Below are 18,050 nucleotides of genomic sequence, written 5' to 3' on the forward strand. Positions count from 1 at the left end.
GGTCGTACCGTTTAATATTTTCGTTTCAATCTCGTTTCCGCTGTGTAGTGTGTATAAACTTCCGACAGATCAACGACAATCCTCTGATACTTCCTCGACCTGGGGGGCGTGTGTACGTTAATTTTTTATGTCAATCCTAACCCCACGTGGTGCGGAATCCGCACATCAATGTGTTTTGTATCGATGTATATTGCACCTGTCTGGCTGCAGACCATTACACTTGTGCAAAGCATGTGTGTTATTACCCTTTGCGTCTATGATGGCAATGTATGCATATTTACTCTTTATACACTTATACCGGCGGTTCCCAAACTGTGCGCCGCGGCTCCCAGGGGTGCCGCGGCGCTGTCTCAGGGGTGCCGCGGGCCAGCCATAAAAAAATCAAACAGAAACAGCTGCTGCGTGAGAGAGGAGGATGCTGGGTCCCGGCGCCGCGCGGATTGGTAAGTGTTTCTGTTTGATTTTTTATAGCTGGTGCACGGCAGAGGGGTCAAAGTGAGAGAGTGCAGAGGAGCGTGACAGGAGGGGACAGAGCAGAGTGACAGGAGGGGACAGAGCAGAGTGACAGCGTGACAGGAGGGGACAGAGGAGAGTGACAGCGTGACAGGAGGGGACAGAGCAGAGTGACAGCGTGACAGGAGGGGACAGAGGAGAGTGACAGCGTGACAGGAGGGGACAGAGCAGAGTGACAGCGTGACAGGAGGGGACAGAGCAGAGTGACAGGAGGGGACAGAGCAGAGTGACAGCGTGACAGGAGGGGACAGAGCAGAGTGACAGTGTGACAGGAAGGGACAGAGCAGAGTGACAGCGTGACAGGAGGGGACAGAGCAGAGTGACAGCGTGACAGGACGGGACAGAAGAGAGTGACAGCGTGACAGGAGGGGACAGAGCAGAGTGACAGCGTGACAGGAGGGGGACAGAGGAGAGTGACAGGAGGGGGACAGAGGAGAGTGACAGCGTGACAGGAGGCAGACAGAGGAGAGTGACAGGAGGGGGACAGAGGAGAGTGACAGGAGGGGGACAGAGGAGAGGGACAGCGTGGCAGAGGAGCTGTGACAGAGGGCAGAGTAGCTGGGACAGAGGGCAGAGGAGGGGAACAGAGGGCAGAGGAGCTGGGACAGCGTGACAGAGGGAAGAGGAGCTGGGACAGCGTGACAGAGGGCAGAGGAGGGGGACAGCGTGACAGAGGGCAGAGGAGGGGGACAGCGTGACAGAGGGCAGAGGAGGGGGACAGCGTGAGAGGGCAGAGGAGGGGGACAGCGTGACAGGAGGGGGACAGAGGAGAGTGACAGGAGGGGGACAGAGGAGAGGGACAGCGTGGCAGAGGAGCTGTGACAGAGGGCAGAGGAGCTGGGACAGAGGGCAGAGGAGCTGGGACAGCGTGAGACGGGCAGTGGAGGGGGACAGCGTGACAGGAGGGAGACAGCGTGACAGAGGGCAGAGGAGGGGGACAGTGGGCAGAGGAGGAGGAGGACAGCGTGAGAGGGGCAGTGAAGGGGGACATCGTGACAGGAGGGAGACAGCGTGACAGAGGGCAGAGGAGGGGGGACAGCGTGACAGAGGGCAGAGGAGGGGGGACAGCGTGACAGAGGGCAGAGGGAGCAGCGTGAGAGAGGGCAGAGTGTCTGGATGCAGAGGGGGCATTTTTGCATACAACTAAATAAGCATTTCTGTCTTGACCTAAATACTTATTACAATTTTTTGACCCAACTACTTCTAAAACAGGACTGCTCGGTAATTATTTTTGAGGGGTGCCTTAAAAAAATTATGGAGACTCTAAGGGTGCCGCGAACTGCTAAAGTTTGGGAACCACTGACTTATACCTTTATAACCTATTAAAGCTATATTAACCTTTATTAACTTATAATTGTGAATTACCCAGAATAAACCACACAGTGTTCAAGCAACATTTTTACTGCAAGAAAAAGGTACAAAAATTTTAACACACACAGCTGTCAGAAAGATCCGCATGACAAGTGAGCGCACCCATACCAATCAGAGAGCTGAATACTGCAGAGTATTATTTTTAAAGGTGCTACTGGTTTGTGGCAGAACAGGTCTTGATGTCGTTTCTATTCCCTTTGATTTCTTTATCTACGAAACAAGGAAATAAAAAATGTTTATCATTTAACTTCTATATCTGGGCAGCACGGTGGCTACGTGGTTAGCACTTCTGACTCACAGCGCTGAGTTCATTTCCCAACCATGGCCTTATCTGTGTGGAGTTTGTATGTTCTCCCCGTGTTTGCGTGGGTTTCCTCCGGGTGCTCCGGTTTCCACCCACACTCCAAAAACTTACTAGTAGGTTAATTGGCTGCTATCAAAATTGACCCTAGTCTCTGTGTCTGTCTGTGTGTGTGTGTATGTTAGGGAATTTAGACTGTAAGCTCCAATGGGGCAGGGACTGATATGAATGAGTTCTCTGTACAGCGCTGCGGAATCAGTGGCGCTATATAAATAAATGATGATGATGATGATATCTGTAATTTACATTCTACGACATAAATACTCTCATTTTCTCACCTTTCACACTGCTCGAGATCAGTTTATATTTATATTTTGGTCCCTGTGGCGAAATCGCAATAATAGCAGGCTTAACCTCCGTGCATTCTGGAAAACAGGCGCCATTTTGGTTATTATAACGGTACAGGTATGTGCCCAAAGCATTTCTATAATACCTTTGTGTAGAACTTCTTTAGTATATTTTTCTTGTTTAATTTATCCTTGTTTGCTAACATTAGTGGTATCAGTGGTATCTAAACAGGCCTTCTCACTGTGAAATCTTCGTTCTGACATAAAAAATTAGGTTATAAATTAGCATTTTACATTGCTTTATGTAACACTACATCTACACTACAGGTACACTATATCTGCTACTGACCTTTTTTAATGTCGTTGTCGTCCTGGTCCAGTACTTTTACCATCATTTCCACCTCTCTTGGGCTCATTGGATTTGCTCTTCTTGAGTATCTCCATCCCCCACCTTAACTTTTCCAACATTTTTTGGCCCTTCCAGCACCATCTCTGACTCATCTCCGTCTCCATAGCTGCAACCCCCACTGACACCTTCTCCTCACCCGCAACCCGCACTGACATCATCTCCTTACCCGCAACCCCCACTGACAACTTCTCCTCACACGCAACCCCCACTGTCACTTTCTCACTCGCCATCTTCTCACGCTCCTCGGCGCCAAATAGGTTCCTCTATCATTTATACACTCAGACATGGGCATTTGTTTCTGCTGTGGACCAATCAGCGATGATGCCCGCCGAGAATGGAGCATCCCATTACATACGAAGGGGTTTTTATTATTAGGGAATATTCATTGCATTCCACTTTAGCAGTTAAATGTTTTTCTAAATTTAATGTATATTACTAAACTTTTATTTCATAGAAATTAAAGGAGTTAACTATAGCTAAAGCTCTGCCCCTTTATGCTAATGTCTTTGGTATCTCGTACATTTCCCCGCAAATGTCACTACAGTGTGTACGGAATTTAAATCATTGTTCACGACAACATGGCTGTAAACAGTCGCTAACGGGACGTCCGCTCTTCCCTTTCTCATCCTAAACAAGGCTAGTGTGTATGCAGTCCATGAACCGAGCGATCGGACCATCGATCGCATGTAAAATTGCTCGGCATAAAAAGGTGGTCGAAATCTCTGTAGTGTGTACCCAGCTTAAGCCTATGTTGTTATACTCCAAAAAACATACTGGTAGGTTAATTGGCTGCTAACAAATTGACCCTAGTCTGTGTGTGCCTCTCTCTGTCTGTGTGTGTGTATGTTAGGGAATTTAGACTGTAAGCTCCAATGGGGACTGATGTGAGTGAGTTCTCTGTACAGCGCTGCGGAATTAGTGGCGCTATATAAATAAATGATGATGAGGATAGGACCACTCATGGTGGTATGGTGCAGTATGTCCACCTAGTGGGCAAAGGAGGTAATGTGCATAGAAATGTTTTGTGGGAAATTATAGCCAAATGTTGCTAAAACAATGTTTTTCTTATTTATTATCAATTTTCTTAGACTGCATATTGAATAGAAAAAGTTGCTTAAGAATTAAAAAACAATAGTCAGTCTGAAATTACTAGGAACTGGTCACATCACTGATGCATGAGAAGCAAATTGCTAACTACTGGTTCAGACATTGAAATGGCTGTCTCCACTATGTGTAGGTCAGCTTTAAGAGACAATAGTTCCACTGTACAGTCATGGCCAAAAGTTTTGAGACTTACACAAGTATTGGTTTTCACAAACTTTGCTGCTTCAGTGTTTTTAGACCTTTTTGTCAGATGTTGCTATGGTATACTGAAGTAAAATTACAAGCATTTCATAAGTGTCAAAGGCTTTTATTGACAATTACATTAAGTTTATGCAAAGAGTCAATATTTGCAGTATTGATCCTTCTTTTTGAAGACCTCTGCAATTCGCCCTAGCATGCTGTCAATCAACTTCTGGGCCACATACTGATTGATGGCTGTCCATTCTTGTCTAATCAATGTTTGGAGTTTGTCAGAATTTGTCAGTTTTTGTTTGTCCACGCGCCTCTTGAGGATTGACCACAAGTTCTGGCCACAAGTTTCCTGGCCATGGACCCAAAATTTTGATGTTTTGATCCACGAGCCACTTAGCTATCACTTTTGCCTTATGGCAAGGTGCTACGTCATGCTGGAAAAGGCATTGTTTGTCCCCAAACTGTTCGTGGATGGTTGAAAGAAGTTGCTCTTGGAGGATGTTTTGGTACCATTCTTTATTCATGGCTGTGCTCTTAGGCAAAATTGTGAGTGAGCTCACACCCTTGGCTGAGAAGCAACCCCACACATGAATGGTCTCAGGATGCTTTACTGTTGGCATGACACAAGAATGATGGTAGCGATCACCTTTCTTTCTCCGAACAAGCGTTTTTCCAGAAGCCCCAAACAATCTGAAAGGGGATTCATCAGAGAAAATGACTTTACCCCAGTCCTCAGCAGTCCAATCCCTGTACATTTTTCAGAATATCAGTCTGTCTCTGATGTTTTTCCTGGAGAGAAGTGGCTTCTTTGTTGACCTTCTTGACACCAGGCCATCCTCCAAAAGTCTTCGCCTCACTGTGAGTGCAAATGCACTCACACCTGCCTGCTGCCAATACTGAGCAAGCTCTGCACTGGTGGTGCCTCAATCCCACACCTGAATCAACTTTAGGAGTCCTGGCACTTGCTTGACATTCTTGGGCTCCCTTAAGCCTTCATGAAGTTCTTGATGATCCAATAAATGGTTGATTTAGGTGCAATCTTAAAAGCAGCAATATCCTTGCACGTGAAGCCCTTTTGGGCAAAGCAATGATGACTGCATGTGTTTCCTTGCAGATAACCATGGTTAACAGTGGAAGAACAATTATTTCAAGCACCACCCTCCTTTGAAAGCTTCCAGTATGATATTCTAACTCAATCAGCATGACAGAGTGATCTCCAGACTTGTCCTCGTCAACACTCTCACCTGATGTCAGCTGGTCCTTTTGTGGCAGGGCTGAAATGCAGTGGAAATGTTGTTTTGGGGATAAAGTTTGCCATGGCAAAGAGGGACTTTGAAATTAATTGCTATTCATCTGATCACTCCATGACATTCTGGAGTATATGCAAATTGCCATTGCAAAAACTGAGGCAGCAGACTTTGTGAAAAATAATATTTGTGTCATTCTCAAAACTTTTGTCCATGACTGTAATATAATTCACTATTATCGGAGACATGTTTATTGGGAGATATAAAATGGAACTGTTTTATTAAATCTTTCTCATTGTATATATTTTGTTTAATGGAAATGTTAGAGAAAAATTGCATATATGCTTGTTTTTATATACTTGATTGGCTTATTTTTTTATAATCAGTAAGGTATTTAATTCTAAGAACATGATTGGCTTCTTGGACTTTCTGATCTATAGTGATGTATATATGAAAACACCATTTTAAATTTACGTTTATCAATGTTTACATCTGCATTTTTTTAGGCGTGAGATGCGACTCTTTGATGTCAAGGTATGCATTGTGGAGCCTGGGTTTTTTAACACACAAATAACAAGTGAAGAATTGTTAAAAAAAAATATGAAAAGTAACTGGGAAAGACTTACAGAAGAAGTCAAAAAAAGTTATGGAGAGGAGTATTATAAAAAGGGTGAGTATGCAATGAAATGTAAATATAGAATGGATGTAATTTTGCAAAGCACAAAACTGCTTCACGGCAGCGTGAATGCAGCTTTAGATGCGCTGTGCGCCTACATTTGGGCAAATGTGCCTACATTTCTACTGTGTAGGTTTATGGAGCAAGGTGGCTGCATTTGTGCAGGAGCACAAGTTTATGTGGACAGAGGGGAAGAGTTGGGCAGAGTCTAGTGCAGAGTTGGTGGACAAGTGCACAGAGATGTGTGGTGCAAGAATAGTATAATGTAGTAAGAGGTGGAAGGATTGTATTTTTAGGTTCGGTCCTTACCGTGCATGGCTTTTTGCCTCGCAATGGTTTGAATCCTGCAGCAACTCAGAGCAGATTGCCAAACACAATGCACGATGTAGAAAAAGAAATAAAAAAAATTGGCACCGTAATACCTCACACTCGCACATACATCCTCAATCAGCCTTAGTGTTTGGCAGTCTGGGCTAATTTCCACTGTAATAGGGAGACTACCAGCCCCGGTCCCACTATAATAACAGCGTCTGAAACATCTAATGTTTAGTGTGTTTTTTTTTCTTTCATGAACTGCATTTATAGGTGCACTGAGCAATCTAATAAAAGGCTTCAAACATACAAAAGTGACATATGTAATAAAGACCTACTGTCTCCATACTATATTAACCTTTATTTATAGGGTGCCACAAAAGATCTGCAGCACAATACAGAGGGCAAACTACAAGACAGTATGGTATAAGAGTACAATATAGTAAACAAATAACACTACAACACTCAACATAGCTATTGGGGTGCAAGAAGTATTCATATTCAGTGCAGGCTGAAACCTGTGCCCATTACAGTGGGCGCAATTAACAGGTTTAGAGTCACTGAAAGAGGTGCAAAGACAATGGAGGAGTGGACCCAATAGGCAGAGAGCACATGGAGGAGGTGTGAAAAGTTATAGTTAATAAAGGTTCTGCTCACTGGAGCTTATCTAAAGGGAAAGGGGCAGACAAGCGGTTGATACATGGGTGTGAGCCAATGTGAGGGGACTTGAGGGCAAGAAGAAAGACTGTGAGAGATGAAGGATGAAATAGGGTGAGGTATACTACATGGTGAAATGGTTAAGTGGATGACTGGCAGGCCTTTCTAAACAGGTAGGCTTTCAATGGCCGTTTGAAGCTATACAGGCTAGGGCATAATCTGATAGTTACCATGATTTCTTTTGCAATAAATGCGTCTCAATTGAGGAATATTTTAGGAGAAACAATGAAAAGGTTATTTAAATGAAAGAGGTGGTACTAAATGGGTAGGAGTGATGGACTTTGACATATCCATAGTGCACCTCCTAGAGCTGCTTCTGCGTCTCAGCACATGGTAGCATACTTATAGTTTGCGGAGGCTGCTGGCGCGTTTGGAGAGGAGATGTGAACTTTGATATATGATTGAAGGTGTGCATCACAGCAAGTGAATACTTGTAAATATAGGAAGTGAAGTGAATGCTTCCTGTCTGAGCACACTGTTGTGGGACCCCATTCAGCCCAGCAATTTGCTGCCCGTTGCTCTAAGGAAGCTGATAGTAGATGTCATCCACTGAGGTATCGGGCAGGCTACCCGACCCCTGGCAAACTTACCTGGCTCCGGCGGTCCACTCCGTCCCGGGCGCTGCCATCTTGGATTCGGGTCTGCACATGCGCAGACCCGCAACTTATAAAACCTATGTCCGCTTCCCTATTGGCCAGGCAATCCTGGCGCCTAATACAAAAGGCACTTCCTCCATTCATTCTGTGCCTGTTCTTCAGTTGCCCCTGAGTACCTGTTGTGACTGCGCTCCATCCTGATTATCTTGTCTGGTGAGCTGACGCTTCAATCCTGTACCTGCTACTCTGCTTGTTTGGTGAGCTGACGCTTCAATCAAGTAACCACTACTCTGCTTGTCCGTGAGCTGACGTTTCAATCCTGTACCTGCTATTCTGCTTGTCTGGTGAGCTGACGCTCCAATCAAGTACCCACTACTCTGCTTGTCCGTGAGCTGACGCTCCAATCAAGAGTCTGTTATTATCTTGTTAATGAGCTGGCGCTCCAATCAAGTACCTGTTTGTCTAGTGAGCTGACGCTCCAATCAAGAGTCTGCTATTATCTTGTCCAGTGAGCTCACGCTCCAATCAAGAGTCCGCTATTATCTTGTCTAGTGAGCTGACACTCCAATCAAGAATTTGCTATTGTCTCGTCTAGTGGGCTGACGCTCCAATCAAGAACCTGCTATTTTCCCGTCAAGTGAGCTGACGCTCCAATCAAGAACCTGCTATTATCTCGTCAAGTGAGCTGACGCTCCAATCAAGAATCTATTATCTTTTCTTGTGAGCTGATGCTTCCACCAGCTGCCCCGATACGTCATTGTCTTCATCGCCTTTTACTGTTCCTTGCCTCCTGCGTTCCTAAAGGGTCTCGCCCAGCACTCTAGCAGGGGCCGCGACCTGCGAGCAGACGCAGCTAAGACCATACTGCTTTGCGGCGGTTCCTGGTGAACACAGTCTGTTCGTTAGACTCCACGCCCTGCTGGAGTAGTGCCAAACTGTACGAACCCTAGGATTCGCATTGTAAAGACCTAGTGCCATCAGAGACCGTGACAGTAGATCTCAAATAGGATCCTTCATTGATCTTTACCCACCACCAAATGCTTAGTTCAACAACATTTATGGCTTGAGTTAGTCCTGAGAGTGAGAGGACATTTGGACCTTTCTTATCATTTGATACTTGGAGTGTTTACACTGTACAAAGTGCGCTTTGAAATGCCTCCAATTAAAATTATTATACAAGACCCGATCTCTACCAGCTCAAAGCTGGTGCAAAAATAATAATTTTGCATAGGAGAAATGACCCTGCACCCTTTTGTAGAGCAATGAACACCCTTAAAGTGTCTCCCCATCCCTTTTAGCTCTTTTCTTAACCTTGTTTCAAAACATGAAAGCTTGATTCTGCATTTCGAAGAGAAAAAGCAGCACATTACTTACTTCATACATTGATAGGATCTCCTTTACATCACCCAAATCTTCCCGTGCAAACTCCTACTCCTCAGATAATGCCACCATCCTGCTGTGTAAACCCATGCACCACGGCAGAAAATGCATGTTACTGAATTATGTTTAAATTATGCATAAAGGGCCTGATTCAAATCCGGACGTACATCCATTTGTGTAGCATATCTTGTGTGATTGCGCTTACCAGGGAACAGACATTGCACAAATGAGTGCATTTGCAGGCAATTCATGTCCGCAAGCAAATGTCACTTACAAAAGTCTACCACTGGAGAGGCGGAATGGGGAGTCAAGGGGCGGACTAATGTAGGCCAGGTACAGTAAGGACATTCCAAAGCAGATGCGCACTGTATTTCTCCTAGGTACGCTTGTTTTCAGATGTATCTTTAGTCATATGCAGACAATGATTTCTATGACAAAGATTCCAGAACATATTTGAGATATTTCCATTTTATTTTTCATTGTTCTAATTTAAGTATATCAGTAAGTACTGGGACTGGAGACTGAATTATCTGTGCCCTAGTGATTGACACATAATCTTTGGGGATGTGGAGACTAATGGCTCCAGTGGTTTTTACTAGAGGACTCCACAAAGAATACCATATTTGGGGCGTCCAACGGAATCCCCCTGGGAGGCGACTGAATGCCAGAGAGCCAGGTATCAAATAAGATAATAATATATCTCACTATCCCTCTAATATATATATTAGAGGGATAGTGATATTCCACTGTGAGCTACCATTTCAGCTACCTTTTGCACAGATCTCCCAATCTGCCAACCACTTGTTCTAACCTTCAACTGCCAGCCACCTATTACACAGATTACTCACCACCACCCATGAGTGTAACTAGAAATTTATGGAATTCCTTGGGATTCCCATCCACCTCAGGCTATCAATTGGGTGGTGAAAGGTATGTAAGGATATAAAGAGCCAAGGAAGATGCACTTTAAGGGGCAGAGCAGAGACCAGGAGATGCAGGGATCAGAGAACCCAGAAAGCAGGGTAACCGGGGAGCAGAGGACATTTCAGGGAATGCAGGAGACTAGCAGGTTTTCAATAGATAAAATGGACAATGTAAGACAGAGGTGGGAATTCAGGCCAAGGCTTATGTATACATTTAAGATGTCACCCTTCATATGCAGCACTGTGACATCACATAGCCCACCTCTTTTCATTATCTTATTGGCTGTGATTGCTGCAAATAGTTAAATTTCAAATCACATAGTATATCGGATTGTTAGTAGCAGGCTCATTCATTGAACATTGAAAGGAAGTGTGCTATTAGCCCCAACAATGTTGCAGTTGATACCGTTATGTTTATAGTGCCCACTCTATAATCATATTGATTCGCTGCTGTGCTTTAAAGCCAACAGCTATGTGTAATGAAGTTCATTTAAGACATCAGAATCACAAGCCACTTTAATAATCTTCATGAACACTTGGGGGTATATTTACTAAACTGCGGGTTGGTCCGGGTCCGATTGGTTGCTATAAACAACATCTCCACTTTTTCAACCCTGCAGTTTAGTAAATATACCCCTGGCCACTATTAGTTTTACATACAGTGGCCCACTTGCAAATGTCAGATTGTCAGTCACTCACCATGTACGGCGAATGGGGCCCAAGCCCGTGGGCTCATCCATCCCTATTCTAATCGACCACTGGTTTTCAGTCTGTACAGAGTCCCAGCTGATCATGTTAAATACAGCAATCACCTCTTTATTGCACTACTTCTATAACTACACCTTGAAAGATAAACAAAGATTGAGTTATTAAAGTGAGCCTCTCACCTATACGCAAGGGACAAAGCAGTTTTGTGGGCTTAGCTATTTTTAAAGAGAATGCTATATATCAATTTACTAAGATCTGGTGATATAAATGGTTCCAAGTGAATTGTTAGGATTAATGTTGATTTAAAAAACAACTACTGCAGAGGTACAATTCTAAGACAACGACTCAGTGTTAAAGTCTCTCTTGACCCATCCTCATCAACGTAATCTGGAAAAAGCTGCATTCGCCCCCTGATTTAATATGCATATTTTATGTTTTACATTTAGGATATGACTTTCTTGATGGTATGCAACAAAACTGCAACAAAAAACTGTCCCTGGTCACAGATTGCATGGAGCACGCTTTGACTGCGGTTCATCCCTGGACACGTTACTCCGTAGGCTGGGATGCCAAACTCATCTTCTTACCACTCTCCTATTTACCCACAGTATTCTTGGACTTTCTGCTAACCATTGGCCAGCCTAAACCAGCCCAAATGGACTGATCTTTTTTCTGACATTTTAATGGCTAAAACATATTTCATTTTTTACTATTTAGATGCTTATTAGCAGGTTATGTTTTCCAAAAACATAATGGCATATAGATTATATAAAGCAAGCAAAAAATATAAATATTTCCAGTTCAATGTAGTAAAAGCATAATAAACAGCAAAATTAGAGATAACAAACAATTTGCATGATTTGGAAAGATGTATCAGATCTTACTTGAATTCATATTAATACATATGTAATCTTTGTCCGTAATAATAACCACCCTTACCCTAGATATGCAGAATAAGGTATATATAACCCAACTAAATGTGATTCAGATATTAAACTAGATTAAAATCTAATTACGCCTATACTTATCATTACTCGTATAATTAATACACAAGCACAGTTGTTTGAATACCACTTTTGTGATACGTTCTAATTTGACTTTAGGCAGATTGCCTGCTGTTTGTAGCTCTTAATATCATATCATCATCAACATCCCATACTATATGCCCCCCAAACAATAAAAAATAAATACACACTTTGACAAGCATCCTCCTCCTGATTTTCCATGTAAACTAAATCTCCGTCATCCATAGATGTAGAGAAATCTCCTCCTCATAACTTACAATAATGTCACCCATGGTTGCACTGCAACGCCTTCCCCTGGGTGTCATCCCGAGACTGGCACTTAGGTGCCTTTTCTTTCAACCCCCTCCTCCCCAGTGCCAGAAGTCTAGGGCTGGAATAAACATAGTAGGTTAAAGCCAAACTGAAACTATTTCTGTTTGAACAAATAGCTAAAAACCTTAAGTGGTTAAAACAACGTTTTTATGAAAAAGGAGATAAAGTGTGTCAAAGTCAAATAATTGGATGAAAGAAAATATATTGATTAATATGGTTTTACCTTGCAATTGCAATCAGTACACCACATGGCATGACGCAATTGCATGATAAATAACGCACACATTCACTTGTACATAGTCCATTTTTAAATTGTTCCAACCCACAGTTGTTTATGAACAAATGTTATTGAATTTATAGTTATATATGATAATAGTAAAAAGCACTTTTTTGAGATCTAAGGTTCAGGTTACAGGAAACATATCATGTTTGGTGTCATTCTAATTCCCTATTTATCCTTAGTGATTCGGTTCCATCGGCTATGAGATCGCACCTCGTGTATGCTAGTTATGGAATATAGGGAATTAGTGATCAGAATGGTATTGTGTGTATAATGTAAATAGACCAGTTTGAACTAGCTTTTGGCGGAAAGATTAGTATGCATCTGATCGGAGAGCTGACCCCCACCCTTGGAGGGTGTCGTTTGAACTGACCTATGAACTACACTATACTGGACTGTCCTGGAGCCTGAACCTATGGAAACCTGCCAAGTCATCTGTATTGTATTTTACTGTAACACCAAATGTATATATATTGCTCTCTGGAATCAGCTTGCAGTCTCTTTGACCACAGATTTCAGGATTGAATGACTGTAAGCTGGATCCAGCGGAGCGCGGCATATGTTTCGGCTGTACTTATTTATTTAACTGTTATTCTTTTGCTTTTGCTAATAAATCGCTTTGTGAGTTGGAACCACACAAATCGCATAGACAATGATTACTGATAAACGATAAAATAACTTTAATAAGTGGACAAGATTCATCATCATCATTTACTGTGTAAAGGGTGGTAATAGGGTAACCTAGGGAGGTTAAGACAGTAGTTGAGGAATGTTATAAGCTAGCCTGAAGAGGTGGGTTTTCAGAGAATGCTTGAAGGTTTCAAGACCAGATTGTCTCACATATTCATAAAAGCATCCACTTGCCCTGCCTCCCCTCCTTTCATTTGCCTCCAAACTCCTTGAATGGGTTGTTTGCAATCATCTCACCTCCTTTTTCTCCTCTCACTCCCTTCTTGACCCATTTCAATCTGGATTTTGCTCCCTCCACTCCACTGAAACCACCCTCACTAAAGTCAATAACGACCTTCTCTTCTCTAAATCTAAGGGATAATTCTACGTTCTCACCCTTGTTAACCTGCTTCCTTTGATATTATTAACCAGCCACCTCCTTTTGTAAACTGCAAAGTGTTGGTTTTCTGCACAAAACTTATTTCTGTTTAAATCATGGTCAATTTGCATTGTCTGTCAGAACATGCAGGTTTGTCAAAACCTCTATAAAAGCCTGGATACTTCCTATTTTTTTTATAGGGGGTTTGAGGAGAGAGCGAGAAAGAGGATATAAGAGTTATATTTTGAGGTACTAGTAGGTTTTTTTTGAGATTTCTGAAACTTGGTATGTTATTGTTTGGCATCTTATTAGTTATCGGTCTGTTCTTCTGTCCGCTGTGTTTTTGTACATAAATCCTGTCAGTGTTGTTTGTGTGTGAGTGTGGTGTGAGTGCTAGTGTTGTCAGTTTTGTGTTTTCCTGTTCTGTGGATAGCATTTAGTGTTGGGAGAAGGGTAAAGAGAGAGGAACGAGAGATGGTGCTGGCAGTGAGACTGTGGAGAAGGGCGATAACTGAGTAGACCACGACGTGGCAGGGGAGATGCAGGTTAGCCAGGTGGCCAAAACAAAGTCGAGCTTAAATATATGGTTTATTAATGATAAGAATTAAGTCCTCATCAATAGCATTATACCATATTGCCAACAGATATTGGGAAGGCAGACTGTCGGGACACCAATAAGTCGGAAATAGCAACCCTGGAATAAAATTTGTAATGCAGTTGGGCCCTCAGGGTAAAAAAAAAAAAAAGACACTCTGGCATAAAGAGGAAGATCTTAGAGGAAAGAAGGACTGCTGCAGTCACAGGAGATAGCCCTGCCCTGGTGATTTCATATTAACCTTACAAAGAGGTAATTAAGTGCATCCTGTCACACTAGCAGATTGCAGATGTGAATGTGCATGATAGTGACAGACCTCATACACAGCACTAAGCTGGAGATGATGGTTATGAATTTTCTGTATTTTTTTTCTTTCAGTACAATATCCTGTGTGCATACAAACCAATGCACACAGAATGACAAAGGTAAGTAGTGGAATATGCTATGTGTTTTACATGTTTTTACACAGGATAAACACAGACATGAATATTGGTATTGGCCAAGCTTCAGTCAACAGGACCATCATGCAGACAAGCTCCTCCAGCTGCAACTGATCAGCACTCAGATGAGGATTTAGCAGCTGTGTCCAACTTTTTTAAAAAAATAAAAAGACATTAACATGTTTCCAAAAAAGAGATCCTTGCAGGTATTGTAGAACAGAGACACGTTTATGAAGTTTGTATACTTACCAATTGAAACATTTTAGATGGCAGTTTCACACCGTGTGCTTTCAAAACATGCTATTTTACGTGCGGTTTAGCCTTTAGTATATCTCACACTTTACAAACTGTACATGGAAACTACAAAAACATGTGGTTTTGCAAAACCGCACTTTACTAAATCTCTGTCCACAATCCAAGTATGCATTTCCTCCCATAACCTCACTCATGTTGATATTCCATGTAGTACCCTCCCCTTTCATTTATCCACCTTAAACTTTTCACTCATCTATGACTATTAAAAGGTATTTTTTTTTATGTGTTCAAGACACTTGTGACTTATATTATGCAATGATACACCAAGTATAAAAAAAACAGCTGTATAATTGTTATTTACTATATACTGGTATATTTGTATAATTACCTGTTTTTGTTGACCATTTTAAATAAAGAGTTTTAAAGAAAATTTTACTGTAGATGACGGACACTGTGGCTACTAAAGCATTTCTGGGTATAATAAAAGGACTGTCGTCAAAAGATTGTAGTCTTGGCATCATTGAAAAAATATCTAATTCGTGTCTAGTACTGCATGTCACGTGGGATAAAAAACTGGTAATCACCCTACATAGTATGAACTGCTCTTCTAGTATCACTACCTGAGGCTATATAAGTCAGATTTTCACTCTAATATATTTACCTTGATTATTATAGGTTATAGAACTGTATCTTTCATCAGAGTTATATTATTCATTTTAGGCCTGATTCATTAAGGAAAGTAAAGTAAAAAATTGTAGTCTCCTGAACAAAACCATGTTACAATGCAAAGGGTGCAAATTAGTTTTCTATTTTGCAGATAAGTTAAATACTGTGTGTTTTTCATGTAGCACACAAATATCAACTTTACATTTCAGTGTATGAGTAAAAAAACAGACAGTATTTAACTTATGTGCAAAATAGAAAACTAATTTGCACTCCTTTCATTAGTAACATGGTTTTGTCCAGGAGACTACTTACTCAATTTTTTACTTAACTTTCGTTAATGAATCAGGCCCTTTATGTTTAAAAATTATTATATTTATGTGGATGTATTTCATTTTACATTTATGTGGAAGTATTTATTTTAACTGAGGAATGACATAAATGTGTAATAATATTTTTTTTTTCCTGTAATAAGTAACATATATAGGAAATGTTTTGATTATTTTATAAGCATTCAGAGTTTAATTTAGGATGTGAAGCAACTCTGTCACGAACACGCTCCCAGCTGCCGTGACTTTGGGGTGTTTGCTGTATGAGGTCAGACACAATTTCAGCCCGCAGTCTCTCTCACCTATCACACAGGTTCTAGACCTACAGAATCGCCCCCAACACAGCGCTCTCACACCACCAGACACTTCAAGGTTCAGCCACTACCAATTGGGTACGGGCAATAGGACCCCAATATACTGTCCCTCACTGGCACACAGGCTTCTAGTTCCGCAAACTAGCAAGACCCACACCAGCACACACAGGGTTAACTCTTCACACCTCCAGACTGTTACACAAATGTAAATACAAGCACACACAGCTTGTTAATCAAATGTATCAACAAATCACACACTGGCATTCCAAGGGTTAACCTGGTCGAGCAACCTGCCTCTTCTAAACAGGCAATGGATTCTTTAGAGTATCAAGGACCTAACTTATTAAATTATAGATTTAATATACAAAAAGTACAGGGCATACAGATAACAAAAATAATGAATAACAATTAATAAATTTGACATAACAAGCAAAACAGTTTAAAATAAAAAGGATTACATTCAGATTTGCACTTACATGAATTGCATTCTGGCCAAGGGGAATTGGCTAAGAAGATGGACAGCTTATCAATGTAACTTGATTTCCCCAAAAGTCAGACAGTTTTTTCCTTCAGAACACAGATTTTTAAGCAAACTCAAATGGGACGGCATTCACAGCGGCAGTGTGAATGCTAATGTGGGGGCGGAAATGTCCCCTGGGTGTCACCTCAGGTTTGTTCAAACTATTCCTAAGTTTTGACCTGTTGGTAATTCTTCACAGATATATCTCAGAGAAATAACCCCCCCCTCAATAAACCGGTCATAATCTTCCGCACGTTTAAATACCAAATAGGATGAGATTACAACAATATCCAATCTCATCCTGAAATACATGTGACTATGGTGGTTCCCTGTGTAGTTGGTATCTATGTTTTAAGACCCTTGTGTGGTTTTTGCCCCTCAGTACGGAGTGCCATCCAGATTTCCCAAAATATGAACTATGACAACATTTTCCTTTGAAGGTCATATTTCTATATACCTGTATAGGCTTTCACATGCTGCCTACCAGGATCTCCAGCTGTGCTTGGCACCACAAAGTCTATTCAAGTGTCTAAAGCGAACATCCTGGAAGCTGCTAAAAGTGGCAGGCTTATCTCCTCACACTGGGATGTAAAAAGCCATCAAACACAATTCCATCAGACTCTGAGTCTTTAACTTTTACACTAACTTATCAATGGATTCATTTGATACAACCTATTTACACTGCAGTTCTGAATTATCCCTTATAACTGCAAGCTCTCTATGTTCACGACACCTTCCCTTTTTAAGAGATGGCATGGGGATTGACTGACAGGTCATTGCCCAAGCCATCTCCCACAGATTCCACCTGGTTCAAATGGAATAGCTGATAGCTGGGTCTCAATAGGTTCTCTGGGGAGAGGGGTTAAGAAGGGGTTAAATATCTCAGACAGCTGGGACTTCTGGTCCTGCAATAGCTGTGGGCCAACCTCTGTATTCTTACCTACGCTCTCTGTACCTTTCACTGACTGTGTCTCTTTGTGGGTGCTGCTTGAAAGAACGTCTCCCTCCCACAAAAACTCCTGTAAGTGGAACCACTCAATCCTGGCACAGCGGAATACCTACGTCCACTCTGCCCTGCTTCCCAGTTACAAAATTCCCCGTCTGTGGGATACACTATGTGATTCTGATCTGAGGGTCTAAGGAACAGGACACTCCGCTTCCCCTTAGACTCATCTATCTGGGGGTGTAGAGTAACAGGGAGTTTGGGCCCCTCATCTACCTCCTCTAAGCCGTTAGATGGCTGACTAGGTAAGAGTGGGCTAGCCACTGACCCCCCTGTCTCTATAGAAAACTCAGATGAATGGTCAGAACTCAGATAGAGATCTGAGTAGTGAGTAATCGAACTACAGGTCCCAGCGGCAATGCAAGGATTGCTGTCACTCGCTCCTTCTCGTTGTTCAGCACTATGTGTCTCCCCCACATGCTCAACACCCCTTTGGGCAGCTGGTTCAGGCACAGAATACACATCTTCAC

The 18,050-nt window shown here is 42.2% G+C and overlaps 1 protein-coding gene across 1 annotated transcript in view; it reads left to right on the forward strand.

The window, feature by feature from the left end:
• The window catches only part of LOC142141218 (retinol dehydrogenase 7-like), a 30,226-nt gene extending 15,160 nt beyond the window's left edge, over nt 1-15,066 (forward strand). The window contains exons 3-4 of the mRNA XM_075199447.1: nt 5,991-6,154; nt 11,243-15,066. Coding sequence (XP_075055548.1) covers nt 5,991-6,154; nt 11,243-11,460 — 382 coding nt within the window. The 3' untranslated portion in view covers nt 11,461-15,066. The remainder of the gene's footprint in view (nt 1-5,990; nt 6,155-11,242) is intronic.
• The last annotated feature ends 2,984 nt before the right edge of the window (nt 15,067-18,050 follow it).

This window comes from Mixophyes fleayi, chromosome 2 (genome assembly GCF_038048845.1).
Source record: "Mixophyes fleayi isolate aMixFle1 chromosome 2, aMixFle1.hap1, whole genome shotgun sequence".
In the NCBI taxonomy this organism is placed as follows: Eukaryota; Metazoa; Chordata; class Amphibia; order Anura; family Limnodynastidae; genus Mixophyes; species Mixophyes fleayi.